Consider the following 22,308-nt stretch of genomic DNA (forward strand, 5'->3'; position numbering starts at 1 on the left):
AAAGAGAACAGTGGAATAAGCCCAGAGAAGGTAAATGGAAGGAGATGAACAGACATTAATGAAAGAGAATGCAAGCATGCAGCACAGAGGTTCAAAAAGTTATTTTGAAGAGTAATAAAACTGACAAATGTCAGGGGAGATTAATGAAGACTAGAGTAATCATACAAACGTTATTAGGAATGGTAAGAAGAAATTAGATATGCAGAGATTAAGATGATAAGAGGGGAGTATGAATACCTTTATCACAATAAATGTGAAAATTAGTTAAAATGAAATATGTCAAATGTAATTTACCAAAACTGACTTAAGAATTAGAAAGTCTGACGGATCCGATAATGGGTTGACATCCAAAATATATAAAGAGCTCACACATCTCAACAAACAATAATCAAATAGTCCAATTAAAAAATGGGCACAGGATCTGAACAGACACTTCTCCAAAGAAAAAATTCAGATGGCTAACAGACACATGAAAAGATGCTCCACATTGCTAGTCATCAGAGAAATGCAAATTAAAACCACAATGAGATATCACCTCACACCAGTAAGGATCGCCACCATCCAAAAGACAAACAACAAATGTTGGTGAGGTTGTAGAGAAAGGGGAACCCTCCTACACTGCTGCTGGGAATGTAAATTAGTTCACCCATTGTAGAAAGCAGTATGGAGGTTCCTCAAAATGCTCAAAATAGAAATACCATTTGACCCAGGAATCCCACTTCTAGAAATTTACCCTAAGAATGCAGCAGCCCAGTTTGAAAAAGACAGATGCACCCCTATGTTTATCACAGCACTATTTACAATAGCCAAGAAATGGAAGCAACATAAGTGTCCATGAGTAGACGAATGGATAAAGAAGATGTGGTACATATACACAATGGAATATTATTTAGCCATAAGAAGAAAACAAATCCTACCATTTGCAACAACATGGATGGAGCTAGAGGGTACTATGCTCAGTGAAATAAGCTGGGTGGAAAAAGACAAGTATCAAATGATTTCACTCATCTGTGGAGTATAAGAACAAAGAAAAAAACTGAAGGAACAAAACAGCAGCAGACTCACAGAACCCAAGAATGGACTAACAGTTACCAAAGGGAAAGGGACTGGGGAAGATGGGTGGGAATGGAGGGATAAGGGGGAGAAAAAGGAGGCATTACAATTAGACATAATGTAGGGGGGGCACAAGGAGGGTTGTACAACACAGAGAAGACAAGTAGTGATTCTATAGCATCTTACTATGCTGATGGACAGTGACTGTAATGGGGTATGTGGGGGGGACTTGGTGATGGGGGGAGTCTAGTAAACATAATATTCCTCATGTAATTGTAGATTAATGATACCAAAAAAAAAAAGAATTAGAAAGTCAGTAATCCTGTAACAGTTAAAGAAATGATTAAAAATCTTGTGTTAAAACTCCAGGCCAAAATGGTTCTGCTGTCATTTTACCTGACAGAAAAACAACAAAAATTTCTGATCTTACACTGCCTATTCCAGAGGATAGATGGGAAGCAGTCTCCAGCTGAATCAAGCACAACAGAGGACCGTATGAGAAAGGAAACTCACCTGTCAGTCTCATTCATGAATATAGTTGCAAAAATACTAAACAAAATACTGGCCAACTAAACCTTAGCAGACATAAAAACCTGACCAAGTTGGATTAACCTAGGTTAGCAAGGGTATTTTAATATTAAAAGTTCATAATGTAATTTGTCCTATTAAATTATAAGGAAGAAGTCATACCATCATCTGAATGGATACAGATGCAGCTTGGTTAACATTGAAAAACAGATTATCATAAAAATATCTCAAGAACAGAGGGGAGTTTTCATAATCTATTAGAAGGCATCAACAACAAACCTAAAGCAAATAGCATACTTAGTAGTGGAGTAGTGAGAGCCTTACCTTTGAGATCAAGAGAAGAATGCCCATATCACTACTATCATTCAACTTTATAGTGCATGTTCTAGCTAGGTAAGTAAGATTCAAAACAGAAGTAAAGGTACTGAAAAGAGGAAACAAAACCGTTAATAGTTGTAGGTGATAAAATTTTATCCAAAAGTATATTTCACAAACAGACCCTCAGATCATCTTTTACAAAAACAGTGCATTTGTTTTTTAAAAATGACATAATGGTAAAAATGAAGTTAATCAGACACAAGTTGATGCAGGTCTTGTTTTGAGTAACTGGGCAATAAGCAGAACAGGCAGACACATGGCTCACCTTGTTTGATTCCTGTCTCTCTGGGGTCACTGTCTTTAGTTGCGTGATTTTCTAGTATCTTGAAAACTGTTGTTTTATATGTTTTGTTTTAGTGTCTTAAACTGTTGTTTCATATAAAAAGCATGTGTTTGTTTTTGGCTGCTTCAGATGGAAGGGTAAATCTGGTCTCTTTTTCCCTCTTGGCTGGCAGCAGAAGTCAGTTTAATTAAGTGGCTTATCAGCTCTTAGTCTTCTTTTGTTAATAAAGAGTTTATTTTAACTTAAACTTTGTTCTAGTGCAAGGCCTTTTCCTTAAAAGCATGTATAGATTTTTAAAAATTTTGTTTTTAAAGTAGTTGGTAATTTAAAGGCCCAATCTGTGAGGACCTGTGGAGTAGGGACCTGAGGTGGAGAATTGCTGAGGCTTTTGTCATTCTCTGCAGCTACATGCTTTGTTATCTCACCACCTCTGGAGTTTTGACCCACTCGTGTTTCATAGATTTTAATGAAAGACATATTGAAAGAAATCACTGATTGGCCTACATCATTGTGCCATATCCGTGTACTGGCTCAGAATGAAAGTCTCTACGAAATTACTCTGAGTTAACTTTGTGGAAAGCCCTGAACTCCGTTTTCTAGCTTGTCTGATTTGGCTAAGTCAAATTAAAGGTGATTTGCAAAAACTTTTATGTTTTTGGCACATTGCTATGGTTTATTTTTAAGGCAGAGAAAATTGTCCAAATATTAGCACACATATTACAGAACTGCAAATAAACACTATGTATAGTTTTATAGAGTATGGTGTGCTTTTCTAAGGAGTTTGTAAAGAATGTGGTTTAGCTTGCCAGTGTGTGATAATAAACTTATTTCTTGTATGTGATTATGAGTTTTATAATTCAATAGCAGATACTTATTTTCATTGTTAAGTTACAATTCAGATGTTCTTGGCTTAACTCAAATTTTCTCTATATCTCACAAAATTAAAAAAATATGAGACCAAAACTTACTTTCAAAAGATGCCTCATATTAGTAAGGATCCAGCAGAGAGAAGGAAATTGAGCTCTTCGAAGAATCCCTAAATATCATTTCATTCCATCATTTTCAGCCTCCCTTCCAGCAGTCAGACCCATCCTTAGAAGGCAGTGGAATTCAGGCTCCCTTGGTTTCTGGGCTGTACTGGCTGAGCTAACGAGCAGTGTAATGGCCAAGAGCCAGGGGGAAATAGAAGAGAAGCCAAAGGGCCTAGATTATTTGAAACTATTAAAAATTAACATCACAGTAATGAGGGATTGACTGCCTTCCCATGCTGGGTTCTAGTCCTTTGATCAAAGGGTGTCCTCCTTACTGCTCTACACAGTCTTAATCACAGCAGCCTATATAAATACTTGGATGTGGGGTAGGATGAAAATGAAAAAGGGATTAGAAAAAGCATGTACTCTTTTTTTTTTAATTAAGCCTTCAGATGAATTCTGAACGACGTTTTAACAAAAACTTAAACATGTTAAATGCTGTTGCTATGCTTAGTTAAGAAGTAGAAGGGTGTTTTGTTTTTGGTGGTTCTTAATAGTATGTGTTTTCCTTTTCAGCTACTATGTCAGGATTGTTGCCTCCACCACCTGCGCTCCCTCCGAGACCTTGTCCATCCCAGGTAGGAGGCAGATGTTGATTTCTGTAAATGTTGTAGGGATGTTGTCCTACACTGTGCTTCCTTTGCAAGGGTCTGTCGCCACAGAACTGGCCAGTTAGATTCCCAAGATGACATCTGGGTAAAGAGAGCAGAAAGTGGTTGAATTTTTGCTTATCCAGTCAGTTCCTAACCTCATTCGAAAAGGGAAAGTTTCCTTAATAAGCAACCAAATGTGTACTGGTTCACTCTTGGCTGTGGAGGGTTGCATGTGGTTTTCATACAGAGAGGAGCAGAAGAAAGGGCATCTTTCCAACCAGGGGCAGGGACATGATTTTTCTATCATAGTATGTGAAGTCCGGGTGCCTATATTTACATCAGTGTTTTAGGAGCTGTGTTAATTCTGCACAAACTAAAAATAAATGGTCATCAACATGAAGTTAGTGCTGTTGTTTGGATCTGTAGTGCTTTCTTTAGGTTGGTATTTTCCTTTGGAATAAGCTGAAACAGCAGGAGTTGGGAGAGCCTGTCACCAAAATCTGTTTCACCTGTGAATTTATTCTGCCTTATTTACACATACTGCTATGGCCTTTCAACTTTGCAGAGTTGAAAATGAAAAGCAAGCAGCAAATGTGGAGTGTGGTGAAGGGTGCTATAGATCCTTCCTCTCATTAATTTCTGCTGAAGAAACTTTCTATCTTTGAAGATACTCTCTGACTTTTGGCAGAAAATGTTGGGAAATTTCAAACAGTCCCAATTTCTACCTTACTGCTCTGGGTGATTCAGAGCATACCTTTCCATACAGTGCATCTCAGGACTCACTGAGTCACTGAAACCACTTTTAACGTTAGCTTGTCCTTCTTTTAAAGAATTAGATGGTCTTTAGCATCCACTCAACCTTGAAACAAAAATACCAGGAAGTATTGGCTTCTTGCTTCAGTTTGAAGGTAATTAATACAAAGCCCTGTTCTTCCTGACCCACACAAATCAACAAGTGAGAACCCTTTTTCCAGTACTCCACCACTGGCTTTAAGAGATATTAGTTACTCAGTCAACAAGTGTTTATTGAGTCCTTTCAATATATCTAATGCCAAGCTTTAGTTCTGTCCTAAGCCTTTTTTCCCTTGTTACAATTTCTGCTCATGTTAATCATTAGCTCTGTTTATAAAGCATGTCTTGCCAATGGGTTTCAGCCACGGCAAGTTCTCTATGGATTCAGTGAGACCAAAGAAATGACAGTGGAATGTTTTTAGGGTGAAAGGGTTATACCCAACTCTATTCCCACGGTGGCAGGTCAGTCACTAGAATCCCATCCACTCAGAGTGAGTCTGCAGGCAGCAGGCCGGTCTCTGCCTCTGGGCCCCTCTACACCTGCAGCCATCTCAGTCTCCGTCCTCAGTGCTGCCACCACTTCAGTCTTATCTCTGCTCTCTTGCAGCAGTACCACCGTGTTGCCCAGAGCACTGGGCAGCTCTTTGTATAGAGTCAATAACAATGTATTGCCCACATGTGTGTAGTGAGCTAGCCAACCAGGGCCAGGGGAGAATCCTGGCCACAGGAACCTTTACTTTATCCACAGAGCATCTGCAACAGACCATTTTGCTAAGTGCTTTCAATGCATATTATTTAATCCTCACAGAAACCCTGTGAAGTATATACTAATATCCCCTTTTTTTAATACATGAGGAAATTGAAGACTCTAGGGGTTAAGCAGGTCACCCCAGGTGACATAGCTACTAAATAGTAGAGCCGGTTCCCAAACCGAGGTCCATGTCCTAACGGCCCCTCCCCTTCCCTTCACTGGAGTCCAAGTGTCTGTGTATACAGGAACACAGGGATCCGTTTGTTACACTGGCAATTGAGGCATTCACTTCTGTTCCCCTAAGGAAGACCTAGATGAGATGAGGCTCCTGATTTGCACCAACAGCAAATCTGGACTTGGTCACAACGAAGTTAGTGGGCATTCTGGAGGTGCTTATCTACCAGCTGCTGGTTTCACACGAGGGCTTGGGAGCCACCTGGGTGAATGTGTGGAAGACCTGCTTGAAAGGGCTTTTGTGACCATCCTCCTTATGTTTCAACTGCTGCACAGGTGACAATAGATACTTCCTGGTTGTGAAGTGTGCTGCTGCTGTCAGCAGGCCTTATCTGAGCTGCTGAGGTGGGCTTCCGGCTGGCTTTGCGGCTTAGTGATCGAGTAGCTGATGGGGGACTGGGAACTCTCAAGTCCCTGTTGATGAGTGAGACTGCCTCTTTATCTACCAGATTTCCCATCACAATGTAAACAGTGAGCCCAGCACTCAGCCCAAGCCTCCATCTCAGCTGCCTGACCATGGAGATTTCAGACTGCAGAAACAGGTGTGTAAGAAATGCCGGCAGCATATCTCTATGCCACTTCCCTCCCTGCACTCTGCCCCTTTGTCCACTCTAAGTGTGGCACACATATTCTACAGAGGAAGTCCTTGGTAATAAACACGTGATTGTATTTAGTCTTTGTGAAGTATCAAGTTCCTAAATTGGCCCCAGGGGAAACTCAACCGTCTGTATGGGGCACCTATGTAGTCTAGCCTTTCTCAAACTACTTCTGATAAAACAGTCTTCTAGGAGATATATAATAGGTCTCTGTGGTAAGACAAATTTGCAGGCTGCTGCTCTGGGAGAGTCACACTGTATATGAGCCCATTAAAGGCTTTGAAGTCCTAGAGTAAAGAAACTTGGCCAATTCTGTTAAAGCTAGCAATTTCTTAACTTCTATGATTGTTTGTCTCTTTATTTACAAAATACCTGTTAATATCTTGAGGGCTTAGTGTTTAGGAAACATTATTACACACCAATCCTAAGGTATTAGTAAGAACATTTCCAAACCTCTTTCATCTGTCACTTCATCTCTCTACTCTGTGATTAAAGTTAAATTTTTATAACTTAAGACAATAGTTGTACCTAGATGAGTTGAAAATGAAAATGTTTATTGTATATTAGCTTGGGATTTCAAATTGTTATGTTTTCAGCTTGTGTTTTCTTCCTTGTTTTTCTAATCCTTCTTGCTTACTCTCTCATGAGGTCATTTTTGCCACTTCACACAGCAAATTTTATTACAGAAAACTTCAAACACTCTGAATTCTTCTTTTCTGTTAAAATTTTTTGAATGTTCCTTGGTATATATAGACTATCTATCTATCTATATATACACATACACACATACACTTAACTACAGAAACTTCTTGTTATGGGGCTTAAACTATAGTACCTAGGGGAGAAACCAGGAAGCCTGATATAATTAAAATCACTATATTATTAGTATAATGTGTATAATGTGGTAGAATAAAGTAGTATAATGATTAGTAGTAATTATTAGTCTGAGAAAAGATTAAAAAGTTTTGGATTAAAATATTCAATTATTAAATTGATAAATGGGCAAGACTCAATTGTAATAAAGAAAACATTTTATTCCTTCAAAGGCACACTATTTAAAAAACTGTGTGGCTAATGAGTGATGTACTTCCAGATTTTAAGTATGCAAGAGAAAAGAATTTGTACATTTGCATGTATGTGCGCCAAGATATATATAGATCGTTGGTACTACATTAAACATATATCTCTACTTTTATCAAGTGAGAGAGATGAGCTATAGGTTTTCAGTATAAAATGCAGTTTAGTTGGCCCCTACTTATACCAGCCATCAGTATGATATGAACATCTGGGTTAAGTTATACAAACGGGGCCCTGGAACTAGGAAAAGGAATAAATTCAAATAAACATTTTATTTTTCATACAATAGGTAGAATCAAAATGGACCAAGTGAATATAAAAAGAATCAAATGGTTTGTGTCCTGTATTTTCCTGTGGACCAGGGCATGATATTTTGGCTCAGTTCAGAAGAGGTGACACATTCTTTTTGTAAAAACCTCATTCATAGCATAAATGACTAAAAAGCAATTCCAGTTAACTATTTCGTGTGGAGCAATGTTAAAATGATAGTTAACCTTAGTAATTAAAGCTTACTGTTTACATATAAACTAAGTGTAATACCATCTACAGAGTTGGTGCTTGTCCTGTGGCTTGTTCTCTGCCAAGTGTCTATATTTGGTATTTCAATAGTTAAGTTCCTCTAATAGTGTTGATCTCATGCCAGATTTCTTGTAGCAATTATGATAGAGCCATAGCTTCAGTGTAATTATCTTTAATAAAGAGTTTTTTGGTAGCAAAGGGTAATCTTTTCAGTTTTATATTAGCATCACATTTGATGAATTGAGACTCCCTGTAATGTGCTCAGAATTGTCCTATTTTTACCACTAACTCTTCTCACCTTAATAATGGCATGTACTCCTCACCAGCAATGTAATAACTGTTAAAATTGCATTGTAGGGTGAAAGCATTTCATCAATGCTTCTATGGAGGAAGCATTTCATCAATGCTTCTAAGCTTAGAGAGACCAAGAAGGCTTTATGGAAGGGCTGAGATGACTAATATAATGAGTCTAAAGAATATAAGACAACTTTTCTTTTTAGGTGGCTGAAAAGTTAGGAGCTTTATCATAGAGAAAAAGCAAATGTATAGAAACTCATGACAGAGGTCCCCATGTGTTCAAGTAATACTGAAACTTGGAAAGCTTGGAGAGTTCAGGGGAGAGAGGTTTACTGTTGAGTCTGGTGGTGTCAGAGCTGGGGCAGTGGAAGGGGGCCTGTGTCAAGAGAGTTCTGTCCCAGGAGTAGTCCCTAAGGGGAGAGTGCAGGGTGTCAGCCCAGCGGTGCTCACCCTTGTGCACATTGGAATCATCTGGGGAATTTTAATCCTTCTGAGGCCTGGGTCCCACCCCCAAAAATTTTGGTGTGGGGGCAGGCCTGGGCATAAGAGTTTTAGAAAGCTCCCCAGGGATTTCTGAAGTGCGGTCATGATTGAGAAGCACTGAATTAAGGTAAGAAGAAGAAATGTTTAAATAAGTTGGGACTATAGGGTTTTTTTTGATGGAATGACATGAGTTCTTGTAGTGGAAGGCTTTCTTGAGTTTAGGGGTATAGAAGGCATGAGGTCAGATTAGGAGATGTACCTAGACCCTGTGGGGACAAGAATCCAGAGTACGACAGATGGCCTGGGAGTCTTCGGCTTCTTGTGATGGCTGATGTCGTCATGGTCAGAGGCATGACGGAAAGGTCTTGCTAGAAGGAATAGTCACTGTGTTCCTTAAGTTCTGTGTGGACATTGTGAAGGACTAGCCATTAATACAGATGGCCTTGAAAAGGAAACCATAGTCCACTCAGCCTTATCTGACTTTGTCATCTGGCTAGAATCAGGTCTCTAAGGCAATTTTGAACCCAATAGGAATATGCTGGGCATGCTGCTCTATTTCAAAGCCAAAGTTCTTATATATATCTTTTTATAAAATGCTACCTTCATTTGATTTGGGAGGAAAAACAGGCTCACTTAAACTCAAATGGCAGTGGGTAGGCCTGAACTTCTTCTGAAATGCTTATACTTTATGCTTTTTAAAAGAAAATCCTGTCTATAATTTCAAGTATTCTTTCTGTAAGTTAATTAGTTGATGATACAAAATAGTAAGTTCCCCTGGAAGAAATTGAGAGTTCTTAGGTTCTCTTTTTTTTGGCATTACTGATGATTATGTAGCTCTCTTACAGGGTTATCTAATACATTTTTAAAATGTAAATTTGATTAAAGTATAACACATACTGAATCCATTTTAAACATATACTAAATCCATTTTCATGAGAGTAAAATAAAGTATTATGTCATGGGCAGCTTTCAAACCTCTATAAGAAAACAGCAAGAAACATTCTTGAAGTATAAACACTATAGAAATATCACTGCTTCTAAAATTTCATGGCTTTTTTCTTTATCAAATTAGAACTCAGTGAGTATGCATCAGATATCTTGAGATCCTGTGTTATATTCAGATGACCTGACATAATGTACATTAGTCATCAAATCACCTTAATGTATTGGCTGTGTAGGTAAAGTGTCTCTGTGAGCTTCCAAAGGCATGTACAACATCCTAATTTTCACTCATCCCCAAATACAAATTTAGTATGTGTCAAGCGGTATTTTTCTATGTATTCATAAATGAAAAACTCAGTAATTATTCTGAGGAGAATTTACAAACATACATCACCTAAGATGCCACCTAAATTTTCTTTCTAAGTGTTGCTGTGTTCTGTCCTACAGTGCATGCTGTAGGTCAGCTGAAAGTCACAGTATGTTAGTGAGTATTTCTGTGATTAAGGAAAGAATATCTAGGCCCAGAATTTATCTTTAGCTAAGCTGTGCAGCACTATATGAATGTGTGTTTCTGTAGTCTTATTCTTAGCCGTACTACTGTGTAGCCTCCGGCTTCGGGGAAGTAAGCAAATTAGTCTCATGGACCTACTTACTGCCTCTTCTGTGAAATGAGAAGATGAGACTTAGGTGGATCCTACTAGTGCTTCAGGTCTCTGATTCTGTGCTGTATTCCTCTGTCCAAGAAAAATTTCACTGCAAGTATACATGAAACATTGTAAGACACAGTGGAGGACAAGATGGCTTGGACTAATCTCTCCCTGTTCCCTGCCCCCTGCTAAGTACAACTAAAAACCTTGAACATAATATAACAGAAGATAGAAAGAAGATGTTGAAAGATGTAAAGAGGAAAGTGGACTGGCTAGGAACTCAGGACTTGAAGAACAGCATGGCAGTGAGTTCGCTGGTTTTTTAAAAAAATCTACCTATGTCTTGGACTGGTCAGTGGAGAAGCCTGCAACCCAGAACTGCCAACAGATGCAGACAAAAGAAAAAAAAAGCCCCAACTAAACTTTACTCCCTAGCCAAAGGACTGAGAAAGAGGTAGCCAAGCTATATATAAAACTTTTTGACAATACCTGCCCTACCTTTGGCTAATGCCATGAATGCCCCTCACTCTGATGTGAGCAGAAACTGACTGGGGAATCTGGTCTCTTGCCCCTCACCCAGTGGCAGCACACAGCTTAGGGTGGTATTTTCCTTCTGGCTGACATGGCTTCAGCAGGGACCAAAGGGGGAGTCTAGTCTCCTAACCCCAAACTGATGGCAGCATGTGGCTTGGCGAGGCACTTTACATGCCTACAGATAAGTATCTCCATCACTGGAGATGGAGACATTCCCAGGTAAGCAAAAACTCAAGGAGTTTGTCAGTAGTAGACCTAACCTATAAAAAATGCTGAAGGGAGTTTTCCAGTCTGAAATGGAAGGACGCTAGATGGTAGCTCGAAGCCGTACAAAGAAATGAGGATGGAAAAGGTAGCTCTATATAGGTAAATGTGAGAGATAGTATTGCTGCATTGTTGTATTGTAACTCCGCTTTTATTTTGCTGTATGATTTAAAATGTAAATGCTTAAAATAATTACAGATCTATTAATGGGCACATGGGTATAAAGATGTAAATTGTGACAATAATATAGGAGGTGGCAGGGCTGTAAGGGAGCAAAGTTTTTGTATGCTATTCACACTAAGTTGATATCAATCTAAACTTGTTAATAGATGTTAACCAATCCTTAAGGTAACTACTAAGGAAAAAAACTTGAGAATGTACAGAAAAAAATGAGAAGGTAATACAAATGGTACACAAGAAAATAATAAGTCACAAAAGAAGACAGTGATGGAAGAATTGTGGAACAAAACAGGTTAAAGACACAGAAAACAGCAAATGGCAGAAATCTTCCCTTGTTAGTAATTATTTCAAATTAAATGGCATAAAATCTCCAATTAAAAGGCAGAGGCAGAATGGATTAAAAAATATCCAACTATATGCTGTCTACAAGAGACTCACTTTAGGTTCAATGATATGAATAGGTTGAAAGTGAAAGGATAGGAAAAGGTATTACATGCAAAGAATAACCAAAAGAGAGCTGGGGTGGCTCTATTATTATTAGACACAATAGACTTAGAGATAAAAATTGTTAAAAGAGACATGGACATTATGTATTGATAACAACGATCAGTCCATTAAGATGATAAAAATACAAACATGAACATACCTAATGGCACAGCCCAAAAATACATGAAGCAAAAGCCAACAGAATTGAAGGGAGTAATAGGTCTGTAATAATAGAGACTTCAGTATCTCACTTTAAGTGAGAGAACAACTAGACAGAAGACGAATACGGAAATAAAGCTTGAGCAATTCTGTAAATCAACTAGAGTGACAGATATCTATCTATCCAACACTCCACCCAACAACAGCAGAGTATGCATTTTTCTCAAGTGCACATGGAACATTGTCCCGGATAGACCATATGTTAGCCATAATACAAGTCTCAGTAAATTTAAAAAGATTGAAATCATACACAGTATCTTCTCTGATCACAGTGGAATGAAACTAGAAATCAGTAACAGAAGGGAAACTGAAAGATTCACTAATATGTGGAAATTAGACAACATAGTCTTTTTTTATTGAAGTATTATTGATACACAATCTTAGATTGGTTTCAAGTATACAACACAGTGGTTTCACAGTTACCCATAATATTAAATCCTTATACCACCCCCCCTGCCTAGTACAGATACTATCTGTCAACATAGAAAGATGTTACAGAATCACTGGCTATATTCTCCATGCTGTACTACCATCCCCATGAGCAATTTATATTATGATAATTATATTATGAGAATTTTTGTGCCCTTTTATTTCCCTCACCCTCCCTCTCTACCCAATATATATTTGTATATGATTTATCTGATACGGGTTTAACATTCAAAATACGTAAAGAACTCATATGCCTTAACACCAAAAAACCCAAATAACCTGATTAAAAAATGGACAACCCCTCCTGCATGGTAACCACCAGTCTCTTCTCAGTGTCTTGAGTCTACTGCTATTTTGTTCATTTTGATTTGTTTTCTTTTTAGGTTCCACATAGAAGTCCTACAGTACTTGTCTCTCTCCACCTGGCTTGTTTCACTTAGCATAGTACCCTGTAGGTCCATCCGTGTTGCTGAAAATGTCAGTATTTCTTTTTTTATGGTTGAAAAATATTCCATTGTGTATATGTACCACACCTTCTTTATCCATTCATCTATTGATGGACACTTTGGGTGCATCCATATCTTGGCTATTGCATGTAATGCAGCAGTAAACATAGGGGTGCATGTATCTTTTTGAATCAGGGATTTTGTTTTCTTCAGGTAAATTCCTAGAAGTGGAATTACTGCATCGTATGGTATTTTATTTTTAGTTTGTTGAGGAACCTCCATACTGCTTTCCACAGTGACTACACCAATTTACGTTCCCACCAACAGTGTAGGAGGGTTCCTTTTAGCTCCACATCCTTGCCAACATTTGTTATTTCTTGTCTTTTGGAAAGGGACCATTCTGACTGGTGAGTTGATATTTCATTGTGGTTTTAATTTGCATTTCCCTGGTGATTAGCAATGTGGGGCATCTTTTCATGTACTTGTTAGCCATCTGTATTTATTCTTTGGAGAAATGTCTGTTCAGGTCCTTTGCCCATTTTTTAATCAGGTTATTTATTTATTTTTGGTGTTGAGTTATATGAGTTCTTTATATATTTTGAATGTTAAGAACCCTTATCAGATAAATCATTTACAAATATATTCTGCAATTCTGTAGGTTGCCTTTTTGTCCTGCTGATGGTGTCCTTTGCTGTACAGCTTTTAGTTTGATGTAGTTCCACTTGTTCATTTTTTATTTTGTTTCACTTGTTTGACAAGATGTGGCCAGGAAAAAAGTGATCATGTCTATGTTCAAGAGATTTTTGCCTGTGTATTCTTCTAAGTGTTTTATGGTTTCATGTCTTATATTTAGGTCTTTGATCCATTTTGAGTTTACCTTTGTTTATGGAGTTAGTAATTCAATTTCATTATTTTGCATGTAGTTGTCCCATTTTCCCAACAGCAGTTATTGAAGAGACTGTCTTTTCCCCAGTGTATACTCATGGCTCCTTTATCGTATATTAATGGACCACATATGCGTGGGTTTATATCTGGGCTTTCTATTCTATTCAGTTGATCTATTGGTCTGTTCTTGTGCCTGTACCAGACTGTTTTGATTACCATACTGTTTTGATTACTATAGCTGTGTAGTATAACTTGAAGTCAGGCAGCATAATACTCCCAGCTTTGTTTTTCTTTCTCAAGATTGCTTTTGCTATTTGGTTTTTTTTTTTTTTGTAGTTCCATGTGAATTTTAGAACTATTTGCTGTAGTTCATTGAAAAATGCAATAGGTATTTTGATAGGTATTGCATTGAATCTGTAAATTGCTTTGGGCAGGATTGCCAATTTGACAATATTAATTATTCCTATCCATGAGCATGGGATAGGTTTCCATTTATTTGTGTCTTCTTTAATTTCTCTCTTGAGTGTCTTGTAGTTTTCAACAGGTCTTTTCACTTCTTGGTTAGGTTTAATTCCTAGGTATTTTATTCTTTTTGATGCAGTTGTAAATGGAATTGTTTTCCTGATTTCTTTTTCTGCTAGTATATAGGAATACAACATATTTCTGTGTGTTAATTTTCTATCCTGCAACTTTGCTGGATCCAGTTATTCCAATAGTTTGTTTTTGTGGACTCTTTAGGGTTTTCTATGTATCTATGTATCTTTAGGGTTTTCTATGTATCTGCAAATAGTGACAGTTTGACTTCTTCCCTACCAGTTTGGATGCCTATTATCTCTTTCTGTTTTCTGCTGCTGTGACTAGGACCTCCAGTACTATGTTGAATAAAGTGCTAAGAGTGGGTATCCTTGTCTTGTTCCTGATCTTAGAGAAAGAGGTTTCAGCTTTTCACCATTGAGTATGAGGTTAGCTGTGGGTTTGTTGTATATGGCCTTTTTTATGTTGAGCTACATACCTTCTATACCCATTTTGTTGAGAGGTTTTTTTTAAAATTATGAATGGATGTTGCATTTTGTCAAATGCTTTTTCAGCATCTATTGAGATGATCATATATGGTTTTTATCCTTCCTTTTGTTAATGTGGTGTATGACATTGATTGATTTATGAATATTGTACCATCCATGCATCCCTGGAATAGTCTGCTTGGTTGTGATAGATGATCCTTTTGATGTATTTTTGAATTAGGTTTGGTAATATTTTGTTGAAGATTTTTGCATCTATGTTCACCAGGGATATTTGTTTAAAATTTTCTTATTTTGTAGTGTCTCCATCTGGTTTTGGTACTAGAGTGATACTGGCCTCATAGAATGAGTTTGAAATTATTTCCTTCTCTTCTGCTTTTTGGAATACTTTAAGAAGGATGGGTATTAGGTCTTTAAATGTTTGGTAGAATTTAACTTTGAAGCCATCTGGTTCTGGAATTTTGTTTGTTGGGAGTTTTTTGATTACCAATCCAATTTCGTTACTGGTAATCAGTCTGTCCTGAAAATTGGAAGATTTTCTGTTTCTTCCTGGGTCAGTCTTAGAAGATTGTATTTTTCTAAGAGTTTGTCCATTTCTTCTAGGTTGTCCAGTTCACTGGTATATAATTTTTCATAGTATTCTCTAATAATTCTTTGTGTGTCTGTGGTATCTGTTGTGACTACTCCTTTTCTGTTTCTGATTTTGTGTACTCTTTTTTTTTTTGATAACTCTGGCTAGGGGTTTATCTATTTTATCTTCTCAAAGAACCAGCTCTTGGTTTTGTTGATTTTTTTGTATTGTTTTATTCTTCTCTATTTTATTTCTGTTCTGATCTTTATTATGTCCCTCCTTCTACTAACTTTGGGTTTCATTTGTTCTTCTTTTTCTAGTTTCTTTAATTGTAAGTTTAGGCTGTTTATTTGGGATTGTTCTTGTTTCTTGAGGTAGGCCTGTATTGTTATGTACTTCCCTCTTAGAACTGCTTCTGCAACATCCTATGAATTTTTGAATTGTTATATTTTTGTTTTCATTTGTCTCCATGTATTGCTTGATTTCTGTTTTGATTTGTTCATTGATCCAGTGATTATTTAGAAGCATGTTGTTTAGCCTCCACGTGTTTGTGGACTTTTTCTTTGTGTAATTTCTTTCTAGTTTCATACCATTGTGCTCTGAGAAGTTGCTTGATACAATTTCTATCTTTTTGAATTCATTGAGGCTCTTTTTGTGGCCTAGTATGTGATCTGTTCTGGAGAATGTTCAATGTATACTTGAGAAAAATATGTATCCTGCTGCTTTTGGATGGAATGTTTGGTAGATGTCTGTTAAGTCCACCTGATCTAATGTGTTGTTCAGTGCCTCTCTTTTTATTTTCTGTCTGGTTGATCTATCTGTTGATGTGACATGTTAAGGTCACCTAATATGAATGAGTTGCATCTATTTCCCCCTTTAATTCTGTTAGTATTTGTTTTACATATTTAAGTGATCCTACTGTTGGGTGCATAGATATTTATAATGGTTATATCCCCTTTTTGGACTGACCCCTTTATCATTATGTAATGTCCTTCTTTGTCTCTTGTCACTTCTTTGTTTTGAAATCTATTTTGTCTGATACAAGTACTTCTACCCCTACTCTTTTCTTCCTGTTATTTACATAAAATAATCTTTTCCCATCCCTTCACTTTCAGTCTGTGTATGTCTTTGGGTCTGAAATGAGTCTCTTATAGCAGCACATAGATGGGTCTGTTTCTTTATCCATTCTGTCACCTGATGTCTTTTGGTTGGTGCATTCAGTCCATTTATATTTAAGGTAATTGATAGGTATGTACTTACTGCCATTTTATTAATTGTTTTCTGGTTGTTTTTGTAGTTCCTCTCCATTCCTTTATTCCTCTAGACAACATAGTGTTAAAAAAACCAGTTGGTCAAAGAAGAAATTACAAGTGAAATTAGAAAATACCTTAAGATGAATGTAAATGGAAACTTACCAAAAACCTATGAGATGCGGTGAGAGCAGTACTTGGGGAAATTTATAGCTGTAACCACTTACATTAAAAAGTCAAATAACTGGACATTTATTTTTGGTTAGTGTCTTCTTAAGGTGAAGATAACTCTTTATAAATGTCCTAGAGAAATATAGTAGCTTTCTGTTCACCCTTTGCAAGTAAAAAAGGTGGATCATTCCACTGCTAACATTTATTTTTTAAAAAGTCAAATAAGCTAATTTCACACTGTGAGAAACTAGAAAAAGAAGAGCTAGCTAAACCCAAAGCTAGCAGAAGGAAGAAGAAAATGAAGAATAGGATGGAGATGGAGAATAGGAAAGCAGTGGAGATAACACTGAAACCAAAAGTGTTTTTTTTTTAGATCAGTAGAATTGACAAATCTTTAGCTAGACTGACCAAGAATGTAATTAAGCTTGTGTTGTCCTCTAGTTAAAATAAAAGGCTCTATTTTAAATTAAAACCAGGTCCTGACAAATCTCTGTCTTGCTGTAGATAACACAGTTTTGAAATTATCAAAGTTGAATACTTAAGTAGAATGATTCTGTTTGGTCTAAGGTATTTATTCCTGTATTGACTTGGGTGGTACATTTTACTCTGTGTTCTCTAGTTATAGAATTGTTTCATAGACTACTTGAAGAGTGAATGATAGCTCCAGGTTGGGGTAGCATGAAGAAACAATTGTGGTTTAGCTCAGCCTCTGTTGATTGAATCTTGAGAGTTGTCAAGTCCTCTTATCAGGATTTATGAAAGAAATTCGAAAACTTCTCAGACAGTTGGTTCTGAATGAGAAATTTGAAAGGCAGAGGAAATGGCCATAGTGATAAATTTAATGAGAAGAGTGAGTAAGAAATAGTGATGAAATACTGGCATTGGAATAGAGGAGGAAAGACTAAGTATAAATTCCCCCTTTTTAAAAAGAGCATTTAATGTTTTGCCAGCTATCAACAAATGCCATTAGAATTTATCCTGAGGACTAGTTCGAAAGAAATGAAAAGTTCTTTGATGACATTGATTTTATTATCATCGATAAAAATAAAAGCAATATAGACAACATAAATGTCCAAGAAGAAGGCTTCTGTTTAACAGTATTATATATCTTCCTAATAGAATATTAGGTATCTGTTAAAGTAATACCGTGGGAAATAGTAGAAAACAGAGATAACAGCCAAATAGAGAAATGTGTCTCATTTGTACTGCATAAAAGTATTTAGTAGATCTTCGACAGTAAGGTGTTCTGCTCTCTGAGGGTGATCCTGAAGGTCCATGGAATGTAGTATTGGCCCCTTTGCTCTGGTCACATTTTGATTTACTTTCCCAGTGTTACTGACCATCATTTCCTTCCTAGTAGGCTTTTGAGATTCTCAACTCCTCAGTGGATTTCCATTAACTCTTGTTAGGGGTCTACAGGGTCACCTAAATCAAGTCATTCATTCATAAATTACCTATCTCATCTTATAATAATGTGCTTATACAGATGCACTCTATAGTTTCTGGAGACTGTGTGTGAGTAGTATGTGTGAGATTAGGGTAGCCACGAAAGTCTCCAGACATTTCAGCCCTAAATGTCACACGTCTAGTTAGCATTTGTGGGTAAACTGCTAAGTAATTGGCTGAAGTTTAAATAGCTGTTTTGGTGGGAAAATCATGTCATTTTTCTTTTTAAAGGTGTCCTCTTTCAATTAATGATTGTGAAAAAGGGAAAAAATGCTCTCTGATGACAACTAGAATAGAGAAAAAAAGTCATTCAAAGCTCTATTAGAACAAAATGACCTTTGGAAGCTAATTTTAAGAGACCCTGCTCTCAGAACTTATGGTAAGACAGAATATTAATATTGCATGATCGTATAGTTAGGATAACTCCAGCAATTGTGAGGTTCATATAAACAGTTTACTGAAATACATCATCTAGTAGCTTTTTCATCTGTGTTCTCTGGATAGTAAACTCTTACTGCCTTTCTCTCAAATGGTAATTTTGCTGTGTGCAGAATTCTAGATTAAGGTGATTTTCTCTCAGCATTTTCAATGTATTACTTCTCTTCTGGCATTCATTATTGCTGCTGAGAATTCTACTATTAGTCTATTTTTGGTTTCTTTGGGGAGAGTGTCTTTTCTTTAGGTGGCTTTTAAAACTTTATTTTCAATGTTCTGTTTCAGTTTCATTGTGATGTGTCTAGGTGTAGATTTAAATTTATTCCGGATGATGCTTGGTGTGCATTTTTCATCTGGAAAATCATGTCTTTAATTTTAGAACACTCTTAATTATGTCACTACTGGTTTTGATTCTCCACTTATTTCTTCTATTTTCTTCTCAAACTTTAGTTAGTTATGTTTCTATTCTGTCAACACATCTTTTATTTTGAATAATCCAGTAATAGCTCTTTCATCTTTTTTATGTCATGATGTTGCTAGGCTGGACCTGAATAAAATCATCTTCTTCTTTCAAATTAATAATTTTTCATATAACTGTATAATTGCAGGTTTTGTCCATTATTTTTTATATCAATCTGTTCTTGTTTCACTTTTCCTAGTTTCTATTTCATACTTGTCTGTTCTTTATTAGGATGTGTTCCCTACTTTTAACTTTGGGAGGATTCTAAACATAAGTACTAAAGTTTTTTCAACTTGTTCTATTTTCATTTTTGTCAGGAATAAATTCACCTCTCTCTGTCTCTTTTTTTATTTTGGCCATTCTTTCTCTTAGTGTTGGTTTTTTTCTTCATGCTTTTTGAAAATTTGTTGAGGAGTCTTATTTTGAGTTGGAGTTTAATTTCATTCTCAGTTCCCTGAGCTCCTCCCTTTCTAGCAGTTCATGGCATCTCTGCCAACCATACCCCACAACCCCACACTCATGGGTCTCCAGTCTAGGGCCAATTCTTGTACTTGAGGTTCAGTGCTTCCATTGGAGCAGATGGTACAGGGATTGTGCAGGTGGCACCGGATGGTGACTGAGCCCAAGACAGAGCTGCAGTGCTCTATCTGCTTCCTTTCCTAAGTAGGCAGCCCAGGGCTTCACAGGCGTCCTCCTGGGTTTGCAGCTTTCTAGGTAGTGAAGCATCTCCTCAGCCTCTGGCTTCAGAGAATGATCTTGGTGCTGGTTGCCTGCTTCATGTGGGGCGTTTCGGTCCCTAGTGGGAGCTCTCAGCTCTTCTGCTGTTCTGAATCTTCAGCCTGGCCTCCCACTTTGTGATTTGGCCCCACAGGGATCTTTATCTTGTTTCTGAGTGTGTCTGAGTCACTTTTGTACTCATGCTCTCACATCTGTCATTGCACGTCATTTTATAGAATAGCAAGTTGAGGTTCAGAGAGTAGAAGTAAGCTACTTTTGAAGCCTCACAGCTAGTAAGTGACAGAGCCAGCTCTTGTAAAAGAGGAGAGCTGGAACGATTTCTAGGGAGGTACTAGAAATTTAATGATAAGCATTTAGAGAGAGAAAAATCATGCATTTCTTGTCACACAAATTAACTATAGGCCTGCTAAGCAAAAGTTAGTAAGAATTTCCAGGCTCTGTGCCCACCAATGATTTTCCAAATATGAAGTATTTCCCTACATTAAGCTAAAATGCTTATTTTTAAAGGGCCTTCCCCAGTTTAGATGTACATTCATCTTGGCCAAAGTAACCTTCACATTTTGGTCATTAGGCCATATTTAGTGTAGCAAAAAGCCACCTGTAACCCTTACTCTGCCTTCTAAAAGGGAACAGAAAGGCAGAACTTCTGTATAATAAATAATTGTTATTTATGCATTTCAAAGTTGGTTTTAAAAAATATACAAACCATAGAGGCTTTGTGATTATTTTATCAATTTAGCAAGCACTTAAGTATAGTACTTATGTACTAGATGGTCTTTGAAGTGTTTGAAAAATATTAACTCATTTAATCCTCATAACAACCATGAGCAATAGGTTCTATTGCTGTCCTCATTTTGCAGATATAAACTAAGGCTAGAGAACTTATTTGTTCAAGGTCACCCACAGCAAGTAAGAGTTAAAGCTGTGGCTCTAACACTGGTTATCTTGTCCCAGCCTGCCAGCTCTTTCTCCTATGCTGTGCTAACCAACCATATTTTAGGATTATTTTCTTAACCTCTGTCTTTTAAACAAGTGAGTTACCGTGTTATCAGGGATACCTTTTATGTTACAAAACCTCTTAATCAGCTTCAGCCCACCACTAGAAGCTTGTGTTCTTTCTTAGATTTCCCCTTCTCATTGTTATCATGCTTATGGTATTGTGCAACACTTACTTTGCTGGCATCATTCCTCTGGAAGATGTGGTAAATTCATCTAATCAGTTATTAGTGGGATATGCTTCTGATAAGCCAATACTTTGTTCAGAACTGTGGGGGCACAAAGGTTGTGATTGGCTTCTTCTCCTGTGGCCCCTTCATCTTCTTTCACCCTCTGACAGCAGTCATGCCTAATACCATCCATTTATAGTCTCTCATGGTACATATATATAACCGTCATTTTCCATGTGTCTCATTTAAATCCATCTCCTCATGCTTTATTGTTAGGAGTTGTAGGCACTACCTGGAATCCATGTTTCCTGTAACTAACAAGATAGCTCAGTTTTTCTCCTGAAGGTCAGTTATGGTTGGTTTCTAGATTCTTGACTGGTGGAATTCTTATTTCTCTTCTTTGTTCCCATACCACACAATGACAGAAACCAGGAAGCACTCCTAAGTGTCAGGGGAGGAGCAAGTGTCGAAGTGGGGTGGGGGTGGGGTGGGATGGGAGGCCCCCAAATATGCTATGGTATTAATGGAAAAGGACAGTGGAGGACAACTAGGGGTTGGGCCCAGGGAGGCACCCAGACAGAGCAGTTAGGAACATGGGCTTTTGGTCCAAATCCTATCTGCCTCTTACTGGCTATGTGTCTGGGCAAATTACTTAGCCTCTCTGTGTCTCAATTTCACTATCTGTAAAATGGGGATAATGGTAGTGTCTATTTTCATTGAGTTATTGTAATGATTAAATGAGTTAATATCCTTAAAGCACTTGGAATGGTGTCTGGCATATGGTCAGCTTTAATGACAATTAGCCATTATAATTATTATCAGAGTAGGCCCAGCAAAACAGAGGCAGAGTGTAGTTGGCAAACATGAACAGACACACGATAGCCAGAAATGAGCTGTTCACAAGCCCAGAATGAGTGCTGGGCTGGCTTACTAAACTGCTAGTAGAATCATGTTCTTTCCCACTTCTGCAACCTTTCACGGGCTGGCCCTTTGCCTTCACCAGGGGTTAGCAAACTACAGCCTATAGGCCAAACCCAGATCATCACCTCTTGCTGTAACTAATGGAAATGTGAAGGAGAAGAATCAGTGGAAAGGAGGAAAGACTTCCTCATCAGCCCTTTAACCCTCCATCTGCTAACTCAGGGAGCATGATGCCTGTGGCTATAGTTTGTGGCTTGGCCTTGAGGACCTTAATCTGACCAAGATGCTCTGTCTTTCCTAGCAAAACCTTGAGCAGATACCCTTTACTCAACTGGCAGCTTCAAAGACTTGCTGTGGGTGGTTTTTCACTACTTTGTGTTTTTCCAGAATAATTAGAAGAAACCAAACTATAAGGCCTTGCCTTCAAGATGAGAAGAGGGAGAGAAGCCTGTCCTGGGAAAACAGGATAAAAGATTTTTTCTCC

General features: G+C 37.5%; 1 protein-coding gene and 1 non-coding gene across 11 annotated transcripts in view; both read left to right on the forward strand.

Moving 5' to 3' along the window:
• Positions 1-22,308, forward strand: part of REPS2 (RALBP1 associated Eps domain containing 2) — a 234,520-nt gene that overhangs the window by 162,936 nt on the left and 49,276 nt on the right. For 7 of the 10 annotated variants that reach the window (XM_037020520.2, XM_073228225.1, XM_073228226.1 and 4 more), the window contains one exon: positions 3,790-3,851. In XM_037020520.2, coding sequence (XP_036876415.2) covers positions 3,790-3,851 — 62 coding nt within the window. Of the gene's footprint in view, positions 1-3,789; positions 3,852-6,092; positions 6,186-22,308 lie in introns of all 10 variants that reach the window. The other 3 variants (XM_073228224.1, XM_037020519.2, XM_037020524.2) reach the window with 1 other exon arrangement.
• LOC118972793 (small Cajal body-specific RNA 24) lies at positions 16,733-16,862 on the forward strand. Its single transcript, XR_005061880.1, has one exon.

Source organism: Manis javanica, chromosome X (genome assembly GCF_040802235.1).
Source record: "Manis javanica isolate MJ-LG chromosome X, MJ_LKY, whole genome shotgun sequence".
Lineage (NCBI taxonomy): Eukaryota > Metazoa > Chordata > Mammalia > Pholidota > Manidae > Manis > Manis javanica.